This window comes from Aquila chrysaetos, chromosome 24, assembly GCF_900496995.4.
Source record: "Aquila chrysaetos chrysaetos chromosome 24, bAquChr1.4, whole genome shotgun sequence".
NCBI lineage: Eukaryota > Metazoa > Chordata > Aves > Accipitriformes > Accipitridae > Aquila > Aquila chrysaetos.
Window position 1 is genome coordinate 9,404,897 of NC_044027.1, and position 20,397 is coordinate 9,425,293.

Genomic DNA, 20,397 nt, shown 5'->3' on the forward strand with positions numbered 1-20,397 from the left:
AGTGAGGAATGACAGGATGTAAAGACTCAGCTTCTCCAGTTATGAATCAGTTTATGCTTTTACTTGAAGTGCATGAGGAGTAGTCATCAAAAACAAACAAGTTGCTGAAAACTTTTTTGGGAACCCAGAAAACCATCTTTTTTTGTTATGTGCTTTTTAAGGTAAAGTTGGTAAAGGAATGCTCTGGTTCGGATGGACAAAGCATTAGTTCAAGGGATTCTCCTGCACCTTCCCCGGTACCAAATTCAGATGGCTTCTCTGCAGACACTGGTTTATTGCCTCCATCTACGATACCTCCAAAGCCTGGGTAAGAAGCAGCATGGTTATAACAACTTGCTGTATTAAAAGATGGCAATGCTCATAAACATCAAGCACAAAGTTGCATTAACACATCATTTGGCAAATGTGGATCCCCTGTGTGCCAGCTTAGTGCCATCAGTGTGGCAGGGGAATGCTTGTGAACAAGACTTGCAGGAAATTTTCTGCTTGAATGCTGACTTTCAGATTTAAAGAAATTTAAATGGGCATAGATGAAAAGTCATTCCTCTGCAGCATTACTGAGATCTAACATGATTAAGCTGTATGAGTACTGCTACAACAGCTTTCTCATCTCATGTGGCAGTATAGTCATAAGTTGGTCTTAGGTCATGGCTGATGGGTTTAATTGCAAATTTTACATTGTCATTTGTTTCTTAAATTAACTAAATGGGTTAGTTATCCTTTTTAGGGAGTTCAAGTTTAAGTGCTCTTTTTGTTGCCATAAGTAGTTTGTTATTGGACTTGGTTAAAATTGTTTGTACCAGAATGTGGTCATTACAGCAATCAACAAAATCAACTTTCTGTAATCAGCCATGGAACTTGCCCATAATGATGTTCTGAAATCTACAGATAGTGTTGCGAAGAATCTTCCAAAAGTAAGGTAAAAGAAATGCTCACAATGTAAGAAAAGGGTTTTCCTAGGGGGAGGTGTATTTGACAGTATTTAGAAATGCAGAATATTGGATCCTGAATTTCATTTTTGTTAATCTCCCATATCAATATACACCTGTGTGGCTTTTCAGGGAGCCAGCTGTTCGGGCCAAGTCAAACTCCATCAGTGAACAGCTAGCAGTAAGTGTTGTTGCTTTTTCCTAACTAATTTGAAGCCTTAAGTAGGGAAGCTTGGTTGGTTTCACCTCTGCATTCAGTGTTGCTGAAGATAAAGTGAACCTCATGCAAATAAGATGCTCTCAAATGTTCACCTTACTAATGGCAGATTAGGGCCTTGTTTTTGAAGGTATTAGCAGAACATGAGGAACCTCAGTCCCAGTTCCTACTCTTAAGTGCAAAGTTACCTTGACCTTGTGGATACTCGCAAGGTTAGTTGTCTTCTTGGATAAATGGACAAATTTAGAATGGATAACAGAGTAATTGGGACATTCATTATAAGTTTATATAGCTACATGAGAAGACGACTTTTTGCGTGTGCCTCAGGATAGAAAAAGCTGCTAAGCAGCTTCTTGAACACATTTTCTTCTTGTTGCTGTGTTTTGTGCAGGGGTAGATTTTCTATGTAATGACAGTGTCATCCCAGAAGGAGAGTATATAAAGCAAGCCAGATTAAGAAATCCACAGTGTTATCTTGTATGCTTGAAAATCAGTTTTTCACACAGTCGTTGAAAAATTGAAAGAACCAGAATTGTTAAGTCAGTGATTTAGAAGAGTGTAATCCTGACAGATGTCTCTGTAATGTCTGGAAAGCCTGGGCAGAGCGATGAAGGAAGAGTAACTGCAAACATTTCTTTTAGAATCCAGATGTAGCAAAGGCAAAGCTAATTTCTCGGATGGCTAAAATGGGACAGCCCATGCTGCCTTTCCTTGCCGGGACCGCAGGTAGTCAGCTTGACTCCAGTGACTCGGAAATAGAGGTACATCACCAATCACATAAATGTAATCTTTTTTTGATGTTTTTTTACGGTGTGAATTCCTTAAAGTGGAGTCTGTAGCCATAGCTCTTGCTTTGTACAGGGAAAGCGTACTCTGTTTCTGTGGCAAAAGGGTTTAATGATTCCACTGTTCCTATCTAGTTCAGTTGGGTTAACTGGATAACACCTAGTCTCAAGTGATCTTGGGTTCAAACTGTTTCCTCATTCTTTAGCATTCCTTGTAATATGCAGAAATGTTTTTAGGATCCAAGTATACTGAGAGGGACAGCACAACCAGTGGCTTCATCTTCAGTGAGGCCATCACAGCCAGCTCATGCAGTACTGCCCACAGTGTCAACACAAGGTAATATGCTGGTGAGCCTGGGATTGGTATAGAGAAGTTTTGTTTATTTGCAGGCTTCAAGTACAAGGGCTGTACAAATAGAGGATTCCTTTCAGGAACTGAAATGGGAACTGATAGATAGCTTCTAATAAGGCTTGCTGATCCAAAACGCCATAGGTAGACTAATTCATAAAGCACAAGACTAAGTCCTTGGAGTATGTCTTCATTGTGATCTTGTGCACACATGACTGCTTGAGGAAGAGTAGCCACGGCGCATGAGCTGCTCTGTCACTGTGTGTGCTGGGGTGGCACTGAGATTTCTAAGAGGACATGTGATTTGTAAATGGGACTGTTACAAATCCTTTCCCAGTGAACAGAAATTTTTTTGTTTGCAAATGATGGAAATAAGAGCGAAGGGCATCAGAGGGCTGGCAGCTCTGGAGCGGGCTCGACTTGTCTTCTCATGATGGAATAGTAATGTCAGCTGCTGGTCAGCTGAGCAGCCTTTAGAGTCAGTCTGAGTAACATCTTGTGTCAGTAAACTTCAGAGCTACCTTTGTTTGAATGAAAAGAGGTTGTCTAAATGTAGCTAGAAGTGGAATTTCTGTGAAAGATTACTTTTTTCTTGACCTTTTATCACTTGCTTGACCGGATTTAATTTTCACAAGGCTGCAGACAGGCTTGTGTTAAATTTTTGTCTATTTAGTGATTTTTTTGGCTGTTTCACACTGGGTGAGTTAAATTATTTCTAGCTACTTTATGGCATGCTGAATTTTTTTCTTCCTTTTCAGTACCTCAAGCATCTGGTTCTACACCCCCGGTATCTTCTGCTGCTTTAATACCTGCAACGATCCAGGCCCATTCAGCTCTGCCTGGAGGAGCACAGGGCTTTCAGGTACCAAAATGAAATCAAGGACAATATTGGCGCTTCTGTCCTTTCTCCTAAGTGTTACCATCTCCGTTGCTGGGAGCAAGGACTTCATAGCAGCATGTAAGAATGAGAATCCCAGGCTGTTTCCTGTGACTCTTCTGTGGCATTCTCAGGTTTCCATCACATGCCTCTTAGAATTTAATCAAAAAGGGCTAATTTTCTGTTTGCTGATGGCTTCTTAAAGTTGAACTAAGAATTAGCCAGACTTTGTTTAATATCTGCTTTTGTAGTGGATAAAATAAACTTCTAAGTATTTGTAGAGCCGGTGAAAACAAGCATTTTATTTGAAATTTTTCTTGGGCATGGTCTGTTTTTCTGTGAGAGCTCACATGCACACTTAATGTGGTTTTGGGTCATGGTTTTTCATCCAGCAAAAGAATAATCCTTTTAAAAGGCTTGTGCTGCTGCTGCTGTAAAGTGATGCAATCTGCTTGCTAACAAGGAAGCTTTGGGGGCTTAACACACAATGTGTTTTCCACATCAGATAGGGAAGACAAAGCTATTGTACAAACAATTCTATGAAGTCTAAAACCAAGCTTTTTACTGTCTGCTTTCTGTAGTTATTTTCACTTAAGCTGTTTTCTGGAACTTTTGGAAATCATAGACGCACTGTTTATTTTTAAAGGGTCCAGGCAGAGGAAGAAAACATTTGATAATGAATAAAAACAATACGAAAACAAAACACCCCAACAAAACGAAAACAACAACAACAAAAAAGAACCACAACATCCCTCCCCCCCACCTCCAAAACTGGTGTGGTATTGCATTGCTTTGGCTTTGCATTTTCCTTGAGTTGAAAATGAGGGAGGTGCGGCAATAACAAGATAAAAAAGATAGGCTTTTCTGTTTGTTGAAATAGAAACTAGTCATTAAAGTGAAGTTTTAATCTGACAGTGATTTGGGTGTATTGTTTTGAAAGTTTGACCCTGATGTCCTGAATTCTTCTAGAAACTTGGCCCGAGTTGTATTGTAATTTTTTCTTTTTTCCTTGCCTGAGAGAGTAAACTGGTAGGAGTGAGGTACTCATAGCATTTAATGCATGCTTCAGTCCGTTTAGCTCCTTCTGATGAGCACTGAGCAGTAAAGTTGCAATCAAGTTGTGTTGCACTTTGAGCCCTTCCTAGGAATAGCCTTGTGTTCAAGTTAGCATAACTTCAGAGTGAGCTGTTCACATGCTGATCTTTGCCTCTCACAAACATGCTTTTGCTTAAACTTCAGTGAAGAAGGTAACTTATTAAGCTGTGGTAACTTGAACACGTCTAAGCCTTGAAAGAAGAGTGACTGTTGTTTTCCCTTTACTATGACTGTTGTGTAATTTGACTTCCAGCTCCTTAATTCTGTTTTTCTCTTTCCAAATATCATCCTTGCTCTGGGGCTTAAAAAACATGAAAACTGCTTAAGTGTGAGGAAGGGGGGAAGTATCAAAACATATTCTAATCTATTGAACTTGCTCTGCAAGGCATATCCAGGAATGGCATTTGCTTACCCCCAAACTGCTGCATCTGCTTCTCAACTCCAGCCTGTAGGACAGATGTATCCCACACCTTACCAAGGTATGTTTAAAAAAGTACATGCTTTACAGAAGGCTGCAATACCTGCAGTAAACTGTTTATAATGATTTAGGTAGCAATGGTAGCATACCCGTACATATTCATCCTGTCTGTACTGCTGTGCTGTTTCACAGATTCTTATTTTTAATACCAAACGGGGGCGAACATTTCCCAATAAATATCCATCTTTTTCTTACATTAAGGAACTTTGTGCAGTGTGGAAGGGGATGGAGTTTCTAGGTGTAATCCCAAGGCTGTGTATTACTAAAGGTATTTTGTAGATGATGCTTCCAGTTATAAATATAACTGTAATAGTAAATAGCTATCCTGCCAGCCAGGGAAAGAATTTAAGTGTACGTGTAGAGGCCTTTACTAAGTGAGAGGACATAGCCCAGAAAAAGTCGCAACCTAAGAAGGACTAAAGGCATTTAACCAACCGTTTAGGTAATCCCTGTTGGTGAAGACTTGAGTATAGCTGAACTTTCCTTGGAGCACGTTTTTTTCAGTTCAAAGTTTCAGAAGCCATCCTTCGTTCCTATTGTTTGATTGTACCTCTTTGTGTACTACTGTTCTAGTGTGTCTGGGAGCTTTGCTCTTGTTGACCTAAGTGCTGCCACACAGCTCAAGAATTTCCTGTAGTCATAAACCTGCCTATTCATGTTATTTGGAAAATACCTGTGTCATTATTTTTCCAAATACCATGTCCATTTTATTTCTGGGAAGAATGGCTGTCCTATCTGTCAGGCTTCAAACTGCTGAGCATTGCTTTTGATATGTCTGTATTGCAGGCATTTTCCCCTTGTGACTATACATCTCTCTCCTTTCCATTCAAGCACCCGGGGATGTTACTTCCTTTTTGATGACAGAAGCTCGGCAGCATAACACTGAAATCCGAATGGCCGTTAGCAAAGTAGTAGATAAAATGGATCATCTGGCTGCCAAGGTAATGTATGGCATAGGCAGGCTTGTTAACAAAGTTACTGCTATTTGGTCTCCAAATGTCTCAGGAGTTGGCTCTATTTAAATGCCTGCCTTAAGGTTGTAAGTGATGTACTAACTTAGTGAAAATTCCAATATGATCAAACCTTGAAGTGGTGGCAATTCAGCTACTATGAAAAAGCTAAGCCTAGGCTTGGGCGAAGGTGCTGTCTCTTATTGTCTTAAATATCATATGATGCAGTGTTTGAAGAGATTCATTGCCCTTCAGGAGGTGTCACAGTTGATACAGTAGTGTATACCCTACAGCTGATCAAATGGAACACTGAAATGGATCTTTGCAGATGTCTCTTACCTACACCCATAAATTCATTTCATCTGGCTTAAGAATGGCTTATCCCTGCAGGTGGAGGAGTTGAAGAAACAAAACACTGGTAACGGTTCACTACTGCCAGGTATCTCCTCTGTTACTATGGAAGCTTCCATGATCATGAGCAATATCCAACGTATAATCCAGGTGAGCATGGCCAGCCTGTTTTGACTACTTCCATGAGGAACTGGAGCCCACTATGTTACTCCTAATGAGGAAAGCTGTACTGGCTTGGCCCAAATGTCCATCCACCCATGTGTTCTGTATACAATGATTTCTACCCCTCTGCCCCCAAAAAAAGCTGTTCTCAACAGTTTGTGGTTTGGGTACTTTCCGAGCCAGAGTTGATATATTGGTATTTAATAGGCCTTGGCAAAAGGCTCATGTGAGAGAAATTCAGCCTCTTAAACCGTTATGGACTTAACCCACAGCATCCTGCAGAACGGAGTTTCACAGCTGAAGTACCATGCTGCAAGAACCACAGCCTTCTGTTTTTCACTACTTAGTCTTAGGCTTTGTAGTTTTTCTAGGCAGCAGCCTTACAATCTTGGGTTTTGTGGGTGAAAAAGTCAACCAGACACAATATTCTCTAGAATGTGGTTTGGCAACCACTGTCCCATGCCAGGATTCTTGCTAAGTGTAGCGTGGCGCCTTCCTGTGACGTTACCACAGAAGGTGATAAGTCTCACCACTGTACTGCATCTGTACAAAACAAAGGGTTAGGTACTGCTGCAGGGAATTCTGAGTAAGATGAATATTCATGCTTGGGCTATGCTTTAGGAGAATGAGAGACTGAAGCAAGAGATATTTGAGAAGAGCAGTCGAATTGAAGAGCAGAATGAGAAGATCAGTGAGTTGATTGAGCGGAATCAGAGGTAAGGAGTGGGGAGGGTACAGCTTCTCTGCATTTGCAAAGACTTTCTAGCTTACACTTGGTTAGGCATAACTAGGAGGGGTGTTCTTTAGGGTAGAGACATGTTCTGATGTTTAATTTTTTTTTTTTTTTTTAAGGCATTAAAAGTGTGGTTTTTTCCCCCCTCTCTCTCTGCAGGGCATATCTCCAAAACTGGTTTACAGTAAATGTGAATGTGTAAAAGGGGAAAAAAACCTCATGCTATCTTCTTTGAGCACACTTGTTCTGCTTCCTGGAGTTACTTTACTTTTGCTAGCTTTTTAGTAAGGTGGAAGAAATTGTAGGGGATGCAGTATCCCTAGTTCCACTGTTGGGTGTGTGTTCTATTCAGTTTAAGAAGGGGAATAACTTGTTAAGGAAATTGCAAAGGTCAGTGGATATCAGGTTATCAAAATCCATGACTGTGTGATAGGAACATTAGACTTGTTGCAGAGAGGTAAAGCACTTATCCAAACTGATATAATCTCTGCTGTGCCCGGCACACCCATTCCACCCTTTTGAGATCAGGCTCTTCTTAGTGCAGGATATCACGCAAAATTGTCTGGGACTTGTCATGAAGAAAACTGCTTTGAAATATCACCTTTTCTCTCTGAGCCTTTTGCTCCAAGTCATGTATTTATGTAAATGCTTATGCAGTCTCCCCTGTTCACAGATACGTCGAACAAAGTAACTTGCTAATGGAGCAGAGGAACCATTCACTGCAAACAACAAATGAAAACACACAGGCAAGAGTGTTGCATGCAGAACAGGAGAAGGTAATGGTGACAATGAGCAGAGCCACAGACCTCTGGCTGCAGCCAGGAAAGGGGCTTGTTGCACTAAAATATGCTGAAGCCTTGTTAGTCAAGGCTTAAGTCAGTTCTCTCAGAAGACAACTGTAGTTCTGAACTTATGTTTTGAAAGCTGTTTTGAGGAAAAAAAATGAGTATTTTCCTGGCTTTCATGACAAAAGGAGCACAGGGGATATAAATGTAGATCTTTATGCTGTCATAGCTTTAATATTCTTATCTTGCACAAAAGTGTCTGATTTATTGTTAACTTTGTAGGTGTATGGCCAACATGTTGAGGAATTGTGTGTATCACAGGGCTTTGTGGCATTGAAAATGTACTCTGTTTATTTAGTTGCACTGGCAGTTTCAGAAAAGTTTTATTCCTTCTGTTTAACTGACATAGAGTGAATGTAGCTATAAAAAATTATTTCCTACTAGAGTTTCTTCATTGCACTTTTGCACTTCTTTATTAATACTAATCAAAAGCTGTTTGTTTCTACCAATAATATATTGTCCTTTTGTGAAAGGGCTTATTGGGAAATACCTTTTAAACCAGTTAAATGCACTTATGCATGGCTGCATATCCTCTACTGTCCACTTATGACAGCCTAGCCCAGGTAGGCTAGCTTTGAGGTCTGTAATTGCATGGTGTCTTGTATGCTTTCTCAAGCACTGGCTTCTTAAATTACACCAAGTTCAGTCTTGCACCATGCTCCCCTGCTGAGTTGTGTATCTCTCCAGTTCAAACGTGAGATGACAAATGCTTGCTCTGCATGAGAACCATAACTTGGTGCACCTAAAAATGACAGAAACTGCAGCTTTCCAAAGTATGCTAGAAGTATGCTAAAGAATAGAGCAATATATGCCTGACAGTTGTATGCTGGTGTGAGCAGACAGTAAAGGAGGACTGTATTTTTCCACTGAAAGCCCAGATTGCATAACTGTAATACGTAGGGAGTGTGAGAGCTTCTAACCAGGAATAAGTCAGATTGAAATAATAAATAAAATCCCTTTCTGTCAGTGAGCACAACATCCAGCTTGTGTGATAAGTAACTTGGGGAGGAAGCATCTTTTGGAAGTATAAGATATGATCCTCAGGAATCTTTTGGGCCTCATCTTCAATAGGACTCCACTTGATTAAGCAGTCACTGCCTAGGGGATAACACTATTACATGAATAGACTTCAGGCCATGACTTGCACTGGGAGAAGATTTCCCCTAGTTTTGTGAAGTATTGATTGTAAATATGAAGGCTGGTATTCCTTCTGCTTCCTTTTATCTAACCTAGCTTGCTCTGTGACTGCAACTGCTGAGATCACTATGGACAGACAGAATCAGAGAAGAGGATTTTAAGCTATTTTATATGTTCTTTAATTAAAAATAGGGACTTGACATTTATTTTGTGATACAAGCCAGGCATCTTTACCCAGGATCACTGAGAAGAGGTATTAGTAGCATGCCGCTTTTGGGTTATAGATCTTTGACCCTGGCAGAGCACATCACAGCTTTAGATGAAGGCTTCATGTACTGTAATAAGTAATAGCCCACACTCTCCAGTGCAGTGAAACGGTAGTCACTCATAGGACTGCTTCTACATCTGTGATGTATAATGTACCTGTAAGGATGTGTAATGTACCTTTAGCTTCTTTCTTTTTAAGCCAGGCTTCACTAGCTTTTTCTGTCTAAGGTTTTACAGTTCTTGGAATAATTTAAGGTTTCTCTGGCATGCCTTAGGCTGCTGTAATGAAGCATTTTTCTTTTCTGATGATGATTAATGCCTCTGCCTTTCAAACTGTGTTCTTAACTCTTCCTGTTTCCTGTCACTGCTTTCTCTTCCTAGCACATGCTGCCAGTGGATCGGGGCTGGGACCAGGTGAGGTAGTGTGTCTGCTGACTGTGTAGGTGATAGATAATAGTGCCCTAGATAGTGCCAGCCCAGCTTCCTCTTGAACTAGTTAGAAGCTAATTGGCATTAAAAGAAATGCCTCAGATCTTGAATTAGCACGGATCTTCAACTTGGAAAAGGGCTTTGTAACTAGCAGTGTATCCACTGCTCCTCTCTTTCTTGGGGAGCCCTTTCAAAGAACTTTGTCACATTGCTGCTCATTTCACCTCCCCCATGGGAGAAACAGGACATGATCATATAATTGTCAGAGCAGACACAGATCACATAAGACTCTTGGTACCTGAAAGCTGGAGGCTGGAGCTGAGCTAGTAGAGATATGAAGCATTCACTGCAGAAACTTAAGTCTCGTAACAGTTCCTGGCATAGGATTTCCTTTTTATTTTTCTTTATTTGCCATTAAAGACAAAGGCAAGTGTTAAAATAACCTTTCGATATGCCATGGGGTTTTGGTTTGGTTTTAGCATGCTAGGAGTTAGTATTTTGAACTGCAGTGAGACATTCATGGGAACATAAGAGGAAAGCGGATCTGGTTTTAGCCAGTCTCTGAAATGCTGCCTCCTCTTTAAAATTAATGGTGTAGTATCCTAGCCCTCAAGGTCAACACATATTCATCCTTACCATAGTTGGAACAGCTTTGCTCACAGCTCTTCTTTGCCAGAAGGTGGTGGTCCTAGTCTGAAGAGGAACACTTTAGTTCTCTTACGGGGATAAAGCAGAGAGAAACTCCAGTTCTCCTGAACTTAGCAGTTACAAGAACATGGAAGCCTGTTGGGAATCTGAATGTAGGCATAGATATAGAAGCTATTTATGTATTCCCTGCAGCAAGTGAGGTTTTCTGACGGGTGTAGTTCTGTCTTTGCAGAGCATCCTCTGAATTTTGTGTGTCATGCAAGATTGGGAACATGACTTTGCGTCTTTGTCTTGATGCCTTGAGCCTCGCCTAACATACTGTTCACAAGTTGTCTGACAAGCTGTATTAGTACCTGGTTTTACATGAGTCACTGACTTTGAGCAATACTAAATCTGAACAGGTCAACAAGTTACTGTGAGAACTATGCTCCAAAATGACAGCCTTGCCCGTGCGGGCACCTCAAGGTGACTATATGCTGTGTGCTCTGGAGGGAAGGTGCTTTTTTGGCTGGAACAAGCATATGTTTTGTGTGGCTTTTCAATGATTTGTAAGCTTATTGAAGATAATTAGATGTTGGAGCCCAGGCTTTTACTTGAATAGATGTTGTCATAGCCTGAAAACTCTGAGCAGTGCCACCAGGCACTGGTACTAGTCTTAAACATGTTTAAGCTTTTCAGAAAAACTCACTGAGTTGAACTGATGTGGTGATGAGGTTGTTGGTGGCCTTGTGCAACTTCCTAGTCAGTGTGGACAGGTTACAGCCAAAAAACTCACAGTAATGTGGCAAAAAAGTTATCATTACCTCTTCAATTTGGAGATGACTGTGAGGTGCTGTATCCCAGCACTTCCCAATAAGGTCTCCAGTACCTTATCAGCTCTTCCTCTGAGATCAGTTCTGGCACCTCCTCACACTCACATATCCCTTTCCCCCCCCCCCCCCCCCCCCCCCCCCCCCCCTCCCTTTTCCCTGCTCCATTTTGTGATACAGGCCAAAGTTGCAGAGGAGTTGGCAGCTGCCACAGCACAGGTTTCCCAGCTGCAGCTGGAGCTGACTGCCCACGAGAAGAAGGAAATGGACCTGCGGAAACAGCTGTCTGCTGCCTTGCAGGAGGCAGAGCGACATGAGACGCAGCTCAACAAACTGCAAGCACAGTTAGCAGGTAAGACTTCTTGTGCCTGTTCCATGTGAGCTCCTTTATGTCATTCTTTTTCCTCTTTTATAAGTCACAGGTTTTTCCTTTCTTCTGCGGTATCTATTCCTGCTTTCCCCAGGATCAGTCACAAGGGTATCAAAGAAGGATATTGATGCACTGAAATGTCTGAAGGGTATGTGTATCCTTGTTACTACTGAAAGGAGAGTGGGCCAAATCAATGAACAAAACCATCCTGTCACAGGGATGCCTTTTGTAGAAGCAATCTCTTGGCATTACTGTCTAACATCTTGAAGAGGAACCAGAAATGTTCCAGTGGTTGAAAAGTTAAGATAAAAGCTGAGGTATAAACATTGCCATTTCACAGAAGAAGCTCTTGATAAAGTCTAATTCCCAGTGCAGGTGTAAGCTGTGTTGTTGACTTCATTGTGCAAGAGACACTGTTCCTTCCCATCAGCCCCCAAATGCACTAACCTGAAATATATGTAGCACTAAAACCCACAGTAAAGTGTATTTTTGCAGAGCTCCAAGAAGCCTCTGAGGACACTCAGACTAGATTCAAAGCTGAGAAGCAGAGCCGCAAACAGCTGGACCTGAAGATTACAACATTGGAAGAAGAGCTAACAGACCTAAAAGTGGAAAAAGAGACTCTTGAAAGGGTATGTCCAGTGCCAGCATTATGGAGAGATGCAGGGTTTCAGTTTGCTGAAATTTAACCCGACATTCTTGCTCGTAAACATGCAAGTTAGGTAAATCTTGACTCATCTGCAGGCAGGGATCCCTGTGCTGATGGATCCTTTGTGCTTATGTGATTTATTTTTTTTTTTTTAATATCTCGGCCAGTAATATGTTAATCCTCCTATGTCTAAAATAATCTCAGCTTGATTTTAAAGTGATAAGATTCCCTGCTCAAAGAAGCTCTTTCTGCCTGAGGAGGAGAAGCTACTTTGGTGCAGTCTGGCCCATTTTGTGTCCTATTCTGTATTGCAGAATCTTGCAGAGAGGAAGAAGAAATCCCTCTCAGAGAGAGCTCAAGCAGAGGAAGAGATGGAAGAAATACGCAGATCATATCAGCAGGAACTGGACAAGCTTCGACAGTTGCTGAAAAAGGCACGGACTTCAACTGACCAGGCAGCAGCAGAGCAGGTGAGGAGTCATGGGAGCTTCTCCAACAAGTGTCTGGAAGGCTTGTAGGAACCTACAGGTAGGAAATAGTTGTGAAAATGCACAGGTGGTAGAAGAATGAAAGCATTATCTGCTTGATTTTAGGGGTTAACTTTAACACAGGGTTCACTTTGTTGTCTTTCTAAAATATCTTTGCTGGTGTTTGTTGGCCCTGCTTTTAACTTTGGGATTTACACTGATGTCTCTCTAAGGAAGTGCATGATTTGAGTAGGCAGGAAGGCTGCTAGGTCCCAGTCATTCTCTGACTCAAATCACAGGCTGCTGACATGGCTGTAGAGTTTTGGTGCAGGGTTGATGTAGGCTGGCATGCAGCATCAGATTTAGACTGTGTTAAAGAGTGTCAAACTGAGGAAAGGAGAGGTGCCAAATTAAGTTCATAGTAGAGAGAAGAATACAGGACTGCTGATGATTGGAAGACTGCTTAGAAATACTGCAAGAGATCTGAAGTCTGAGCCAGACCTTCAGGCCAGCCTGAGGGATTGTGGCCGGAATTGAACTCTGAGAGGTGTGGGCAGGAGCTGGTGAGAGCTGCAGGGCTGCTAGGGCAGGAGATGTTATCCAGTCCCAAACTTTCAGCCACTTGTGCAAATAGAGATTGGGTGTGTGTGTTCCTGATGATCTCTCTTACATGATGGGCAGCTATCACTCATCCAGGCAGAGCTGGAATCCCAGTGGGAAGCCAGATGTGAACGTACGCTGGCCTCGGCCAAGGAGCAGCATGTTAGACAATACCAGGAGGTGTGTGAGCAGAGAGATTCCCTGCAGCAGCAGGTGTCCCAGCTGGAAGAGAAGGTAATGGGCTGTTCTTTATTGCTGAAATGTAATGCCAAATAACCAGTAACTGTAACCAATGGGTCCTCTCCTCATGGTTGCTTGACTTTTTAATTTCTTGACTGTTACGGAATTTGGTCTTGTCTGCAGGATGTGTCTCTACTTGCATCTGTTGGGCTGGTGGGCTACTGAATTTACTGCTGCAGTTCTGAATGAGGGAGAGCCAAGATGATGTCGGTCTCGGACTAAAGCAACAGCTACAATATCTTCTGCTTATCTGCACTGTTCTGAGTGATTGGTTTTGAGCAGAAACTGTTTTGAAGTGGGTGACACTGAAAGGGGCTATAAGCTGATGGGCTCTAGTTCTTGTCTTTCAGCTTGCAACTCTAAAACAGTTGAAAAAAGCAGAGGAGCAAAAATTGTCTGAGTTTCAGCAACGTTTGGAGCAACTAGAGCCTATCAAAGAGAAGGTAAAGGGAATAACACAGCAGCTGAATATGAACTGGAGCGCAATAATCGCTAGACTCAGGCTACCTATGTCCAGAATAACAAGAACATGAGGTCCAGAATATGAGAGGGAAGGAATAACTTCACGTTGCTTCCAGCAAACCTGAACAGGTCCAATGATGAGACCCAGCCCTCATTTCACTTGGATCTCGGTAATGCTATGCCCATTCTTCATGTTACTTGAACTTGAAGAGCTAATGACATGATTGTGGATCTCCAAGGTTTTGGCTTGGTTGGATATCTTTATTTTGGTGCTGTGACCTTCAGCCAAGTCTTTTGCAACTCTCGATCAAAGCCCTGCTTAAAACTCCACTCAGTAATTTACCTGTCACTAAAAAACAGTTTACAGAGAACCTGTTCATTGCAAGGTGGTGGTGTCTGTGAAGCTGTTCTAACTTTCAGTTTCCCTTTGACAGTATTCAGCCTTGCAGTCTGATATTGTGGTGCTGAAGGGTCACTATGAAAAACGTATCAGAGACCTGGAGAAGGATCAGGATGCATCTTCATCTGCAGACTTCACAGAAGAAGTGAGTTTGACTATCCAATATTTCTCCTTACTAAGCAAATCTATTTACCTTGAATTATTTCTTTTTGAGCAGAGATAAGAAGGAAAAACATTATTTTCTCTGCAGAAGCACTGTGTTTCTAGTAGCAGCGTCTATAGAGGAAGAAAGGATGTGATCTTCTTGCTGCCTGCTTTAGATCTGAGGTTTAGATTTAAAAATTGAAAGAATAATAAGAAATAAGTGTCAGTCTGCCTTGGGTGTGTGCAGCCTGCCTCAGTTTTGGAGGGATGGGTTTAGTGTATATACAATGGTTCTGAATTAAGATGTCATGATGTATTCTGCTTCATTACGGGAATTTCTGATCTGAAAAGTGGGTTCTTTGAAAACCACGTGTGTTTAGTTTGGATTTATTGTTCCTTCACCTGGAGAAGTATCTGGTGTTGAGTCCAGTACTTCACATGTTAATGAACCTATCTTTGTTTCCTGTCATCTTCTTTTCCAGGTGAAGAAGATAATGAATGGTGTGTTTCAATCTCTTCGGGGTGAATTTGAGCTGGAAGAGACATACAGTGGCAGGACAGTTCTGGGTGTTGTCATGAACACTATTAAGGTACAACAGTGATAAGAGATACAAGGTGATCACTGTGAGAGAAGGACTCTTGGGCTAAAAACACAAATTTATGTTGTGAGTCTGAAATAACTGTGAAGCAGAAATTTGTTGTGGGTGGTAAAGCAGCCCAGTAGTAGAAGAAGATACAGGGATCTGTGATGGTTTATGTTTAGGGTATAACCTACATTCTCTCTGCTCAATTTTTTAGACTGTAACACTGCAGCTACTCAACAGGCAGCAGGAGAAACTAGATCATGACAGTAAAAAGGAGGAATCTAGAACAGGAGCAGCGAGACAGGAGGGATCACCTGGAGCAAAGACTGACCATGAAGAGCCTGTGCAGCATAGCCCAGCACAGTGTGTTGCATTCCCAGCTGACCCTGGTGAAGCAGCCACAGGCTCCATGGTGTCTGACCAGGAAGGCGAGTCTGCTCCTCTGCCTGCCAGGCCCAGAACTCCTGAGGAGGAGCAGGCGATACAGAGCAGTGGGATGTCAGAAGAGGAGAAGGTCCAGGGGGAGCATCTCTCTTCCACTGCTGAATCCTCTCTGGATCCTGATAAGAGGCCTGTACTTGCAGGACAGCCTGTTCCTGAGGTGGATGAGAACTTTGTCCCAGCCGAGCAAAGGCAGGAGAGCAGTCCTATCAGGGAAGCTGAGACTGAACACAGTCCCTCCAGAGTATCTTTGCAGGCTGATGTTGCAGAACCTTCTGCTCTAGAAGCCAAGCCAAGAGAAGCAGATGTGGCAGTGCTTCCAGAAAAGCCAGCTGCAGAGGAGAAGCCAGAGGAGCCTGTGGGAGGTTTGGAGCCCCCTCCCTTAAATGGTGAGGGAGGGAACTGCACAGACCCATCAGGTGGAGCTAGCTCTGAGGAGCCTGCTTCAGTATCCAACACAGCAGAGCTGAGCTCAGCTATCATGAAAGAAACCCCAGGACAGCAGAAACTGGGCTCCAGCCCAAGGCAAAAAGATTCCAGGTAAGATGTGACTCCTGGGGTAGCCACAGTCCCACTTTCCTGCTGATCAGCTCAGTCTAGTATGGCAGCACACAGAGGCTGGTACAGCTGCACTACTACTGCAGGGCAGCACACGTGGTCGGGTGAAGCACCATCACGATGCTAGCACTGGATGGCACAAGGCAGGTGCTGGCAGAGACCAGGCTGTCCAGGGCATGCTCTGCTGGGAGAGCAGTTGCAGAACAGGCTCATGTCTGAGTGGAGGCAGTGGTGCCATTATCCCTGGTGAATGGTTCCCAGCTCAGCGTGGAGGGGAGCATGCAGTTTCTCTAGGATCTGATATTGGTGGCTGCCAGGTCCCAATATCATTCTGCACTGGTGAATAGGACATGCCCTAAAAGTTTGCCTCCGTGACAAAACTTTTCCATCATTCTTTAATAGAACTTGTAAAACCAAGATCCCCATAATCTGCAAGCAAACTGTTAGTTCTTTATCTTCTTCTAGCCTCTTTGAGGATGACAACTTCTTTGAAACAGCATCTTGTAAACCACTGAAGCCTCGAGTTCCCTCTGAAGAGGAGGATGAGGAGGAAGTGGTATGTATTTGTATCTTTCCACTCCTACTAAACTGCTTCAGGCATTAACCTGTAGCTTGTCTGTAAAATCCTTCCCATGGCAATGGGGGACAGAGTGGCTCCTGCTAGCTGAGCTCAGAGCTTCCCATATGTTCTCTGTATAAATCAAGAGTATCTGGGTTGTTTATTGTTGAGCTTGGAGGAGTTGCCTGGAATGAGATAGTGATGACAAACTCCTGCTGGCATGAAGTAAGTGAGACTTGCCAGGTTAATTGAAGGATTTTAGTGTCTTGCTCCTGTCCTATCCCTTTTAGCCTGTAAGCATCTCTCCTGGAATATTAAGACATCGCATGAGAAATACAAAAATTTCAGTGATGAGAATTCTTGATATCATCTCCTTAAAGCTGATGGAGATTGCAGAGCCAGAACTCTGTAGCAATTATTAAATACTGGGAAGCTGTTAGGACTGACAAGTTTCCTTCTGGTTTGATTTCCAGAGCATGAAGGGACATCCCCCTCCAGCTCCACTCTTTGGTGATGATGATGATGATGATCTGGACTGGCTGGGATGAAGAGCCAGCTGGTGAGCCTATGAGCCCTCTCCTCTGGGCATGGCCTCTTCCTGTGTGCTTAGCACTTAATGAGCTGCATATGTGGGACAGTTGTGAACAACCAGGGACTTCCCAGGCTCTTGTACTGCAAACTGATGGGACCCATGGCTCTGACCTGACAAATGTGCGCAGAGATTGGGACGAGCTGAAGGAACCAACCAGTCTTACTGCACGTTTGTATTGCTGTCCTACTTCTGCGAACCGTTTCATTAATCTGAAAGTTTATGCAAATATGAACTTTGTAAAGTGCTTCAGAAGGACAAGTCTGGCAGGACCCTGCAGTAGGAAACTACTTTAAAAAAAACCCAAAAAAAACCCCAAAAAAAACCCCAGGCTAAAATCTTGTCGTCTTCCTCAGTGAAGATCTCTTTGGAATATTTCTCTTAGTTCCCAGGGTGGCTCACAGGGACTCTACACCATCTCATCACCATGTATGAGCAATGTGCAGTGGGAGATTCGGCTGAGAAACCCCAGGCAGGTGTTCTCCTGTGAGCCACCAGCTCTGCACAGGCAGCTTGGAAACCCCAGGGGCTGAGGCAGTTCAGGTCAGCACTGTTGTACATCTAGAGCTGTGGCGCACATGGTGCTCACTGACCCACAGCCTGCTAGGCAGGGGGACCCGTTAGCAGTACTGAAAGTCAGGGCTGTTAGACCAATGCTTCAAGCACAGATGTAGCATCTAGTAATTGCTGTTGTAAGGAGCCAACTTCCCAGCTGTGTTTTATGGAGGAGCCCAAGGCTCACAGAGGCCTCAAAAATAATTCATTTGTGCAGCCAGCTCATCTCTCTGTATCCAGAGGTGAGATTTTTTTTTTTTTTTTTTTTTTTTTGATGGGTTGTTTCACTGGCAGTGAAAGCAGCAATAGATGTGTAATGTGCTTCTTGTCCAGGGAGAGAGTTACTGTAGGCAGCCAAGCCCATCTCCTGTGCCTTTTTCTCTGCTGCTGTTTAAAGGGTGACGATCATAGCACAAGTTAAAACTTAGTGATGGTGGGACATAAGCTATAACCCAGCCTCACCTGGGCCAGGGGTTTGGGGAATAACTTTTCAGACTAAGTGGACCAGGAGGGGAAAGCAGTGAGGATAGGCAGCGGGGCAAACATGTTGGGTTTCTCATAGCACTTTTACTTCTACACTCACCGGCTCTAATGCAGCTTAAAACTATGAGCAGGTCTTTGTATCTTTAAAACAAATAACCCCCCCCTTCACTTAATAAAATGGAAGTGCTTCAAATAACTCTACTACAGTTTAGTTTGTACAACTGCCTCTTATCATCCCTGAACTGAATTTGATCTGTGTCCTAAACGCAGTTTCTTGGGAGGAAAAAAAAAAGAATGCTGGGCATTCCTGTTCTGGAGTGTAGCAGTGTGGCAGGTCCCTGCCCCTGCGTCGCACACTCAGTGTGGCAAATTGCCAAATGCAGCTCAAATTGTGGAAGAGACTAAAGCCAGTGAAATAGCCAGCCTGCTGCCATGCAAATGCTTGTCTTGCAGGGTAAACTTTGCTGGGGTTTCTGGGGGAGCCATGCCAGAAGTCAAAAGCACCAGATAGTTACTCAGTGCTGAATGTGACGATGTGTGAGACTCAGATTTTTCAGGGGGTCCCCTTCCTTGTGCTGGTCTGAGTGTAGGTACCCTGATGTGGCCTCTGGACCCCCCCATCTGTGGCAGTGTCCTAGTGGAGGTCGTTGCTAATACTAACAAATCCCACTTCTAGTTTCCTGTTACAGATAGACAACCTGAGGGATTTGCATTTCACTTTTTGGAAAATAAAGTGCAATTAAACCTGTATTTTTTGCTTGTACGGGCTTTACTTTAGTCATCTGTCTCTATGCACTTGAAAACTGATTCTGCTGTGACTCAAATCAGGAATATGATCTAGAAACTCTTCTGGGAGTATTCTTGCTGTTAAAACCCTCTCCTGGGAAAGGAGAGAAGGTCCCTTTGTGCTGTGACTGTGGCTGCTCAGGCTCTCACATTGTACTGTGTTGGTGTGAGAAGCTGAAATACAAAAGATAATGGTGATGTACACAGGGGTCACTTGCTGGTTCTCTGTCAGGCTTTAGGGGAGAGGGACCTTGGGCATCTTGCAAGGATGTGCAGCAGCCTGCAGCTGGCTCCGTGGATGCAGGAGGGTGCCTGCTCAGCAGGTGTCCTAGCTAAATTGCGGCTCTGCTGTGCCTGTCTGCTCTGGGCACAGATTGGGGTGCAGGAGTTGAAATTTGAAACTTGTCCCTCTAAAAGTGGGCACAGCAGGTAACACAACCAATTCCCCACGTTGGCATCTCCCTAGACCCAGGCCTGTAGCTCCCAGGTTTTTTTTCTGGCTCAGTCTCGGGACCTAAAATAAATTATGTTTGTCCTCTGCGCCCATGTGCACGCCTGCCTTGGGTGCCGGAAGGGAGAGCATGAGAAAGCTCTGGGCTTGCTGGGGGGACAGCAGGCTCTAGGCATGATGGAGGTGCCAGGTCCTGAGGAGGGGGCTGACACTGTCATGGGGGGCTGAGAAGGGGCTATTTCTGATTTTGGGTGCTGATTTGTGGCCAGGAGGCGGGTGTACCGTGGAGGGAGGGACCTTGCTGAGGATGTGCCCGAGCAGGTGTTGCTGGGTGGAGTTGGGGCTCAATGCCTGCTTCCCCCAGGGGCTGGGGGAAGGTGAGGACCCCCTTCTCCATCCCTGGGCCCTGGTTATCACACCCAGTCCCTCCCCTGCCTCCTGAGAGCAAAGGTGGCGGGCGCGTTGCTCTCGGTGCAAAACTCTGCCTGCCTTGGATGCACAGAAAAACAACCAGAGACGGCGCTGGGCCCACATCTGCCTTTAATGTCTCGTGTCTCTGCAGGGCTGTACCCCTCCTCAGCTGCCTCCGTCCCTCTGCGTGCACAACACCGGGCTCTCTTCTCAAGGGGAAAGGGCTTTTTTAATTGCTTTTGAACAGTTTCACCCACAGAAAAGCACTATGGGACCCTTCCCATCCCTTTTTACCCCGTCCTCGCTGACTGATGAGATGGACTGAAGCACAATCGGGGGAATTTTCCAGCCTCTGGGACCGTGACACCAGCAAGCGTGCATGGCCCCACGCCGCGACTCCCGCTGAGCTTCCGCCGCAGGGTCCGGAGATGCCAGGAACATTATGAATACAACATGAGCACAGCCACACCCCAGGGGGTGAAGGAAAGTGCTCCAATAAGTTAATTTTTAGAGAGTCTGATGCCCTGGGGGTCATGTGTGGGGCAGCCGAGTCCTGCGGCCCCCGCATGCCTGGGCTGGATCCTGGG

General features: G+C 43.9%; 1 protein-coding gene across 10 annotated transcripts in view; it reads left to right on the top strand.

The window, feature by feature from the left end:
* FKBP15 (FKBP prolyl isomerase family member 15) overlaps positions 1–18,912 on the top strand; it is a 28,408-nt gene extending 9,496 nt beyond the window's left edge. For 8 of the 10 annotated variants that reach the window (XM_030000272.1, XM_030000275.1, XM_030000274.1 and 5 more), the window contains 21 exons: positions 162–307; positions 1,062–1,110; positions 1,788–1,907; positions 2,169–2,268; positions 3,039–3,142; positions 4,638–4,731; positions 5,562–5,671; positions 6,071–6,181; positions 6,815–6,909; positions 7,600–7,702; positions 9,557–9,589; positions 11,242–11,413; positions 11,927–12,063; positions 12,395–12,550; positions 13,229–13,381; positions 13,738–13,830; positions 14,284–14,394; positions 14,876–14,983; positions 15,192–15,958; positions 16,442–16,532; positions 17,009–18,912. In XM_030000272.1, the coding sequence (XP_029856132.1) occupies positions 162–307; positions 1,062–1,110; positions 1,788–1,907; positions 2,169–2,268; positions 3,039–3,142; positions 4,638–4,731; positions 5,562–5,671; positions 6,071–6,181; positions 6,815–6,909; positions 7,600–7,702; positions 9,557–9,589; positions 11,242–11,413; positions 11,927–12,063; positions 12,395–12,550; positions 13,229–13,381; positions 13,738–13,830; positions 14,284–14,394; positions 14,876–14,983; positions 15,192–15,958; positions 16,442–16,532; positions 17,009–17,083 (2,928 nt within the window). In that variant the 3' untranslated portion in view covers positions 17,084–18,912. The remainder of the gene's footprint in view (positions 1–161; positions 308–1,061; positions 1,111–1,787; positions 1,908–2,168; positions 2,269–3,038; positions 3,143–4,637; positions 4,732–5,561; positions 5,672–6,070; positions 6,182–6,814; positions 6,910–7,599; positions 7,703–9,556; positions 9,590–11,241; positions 11,414–11,926; positions 12,064–12,394; positions 12,551–13,228; positions 13,382–13,737; positions 13,831–14,283; positions 14,395–14,875; positions 14,984–15,191; positions 15,959–16,441; positions 16,533–17,008) is intronic. The other 2 variants (XM_030000273.2, XM_030000281.1) reach the window with 1 other exon arrangement.
* Positions 18,913–20,397: the final 1,485 nt, after the last annotated feature.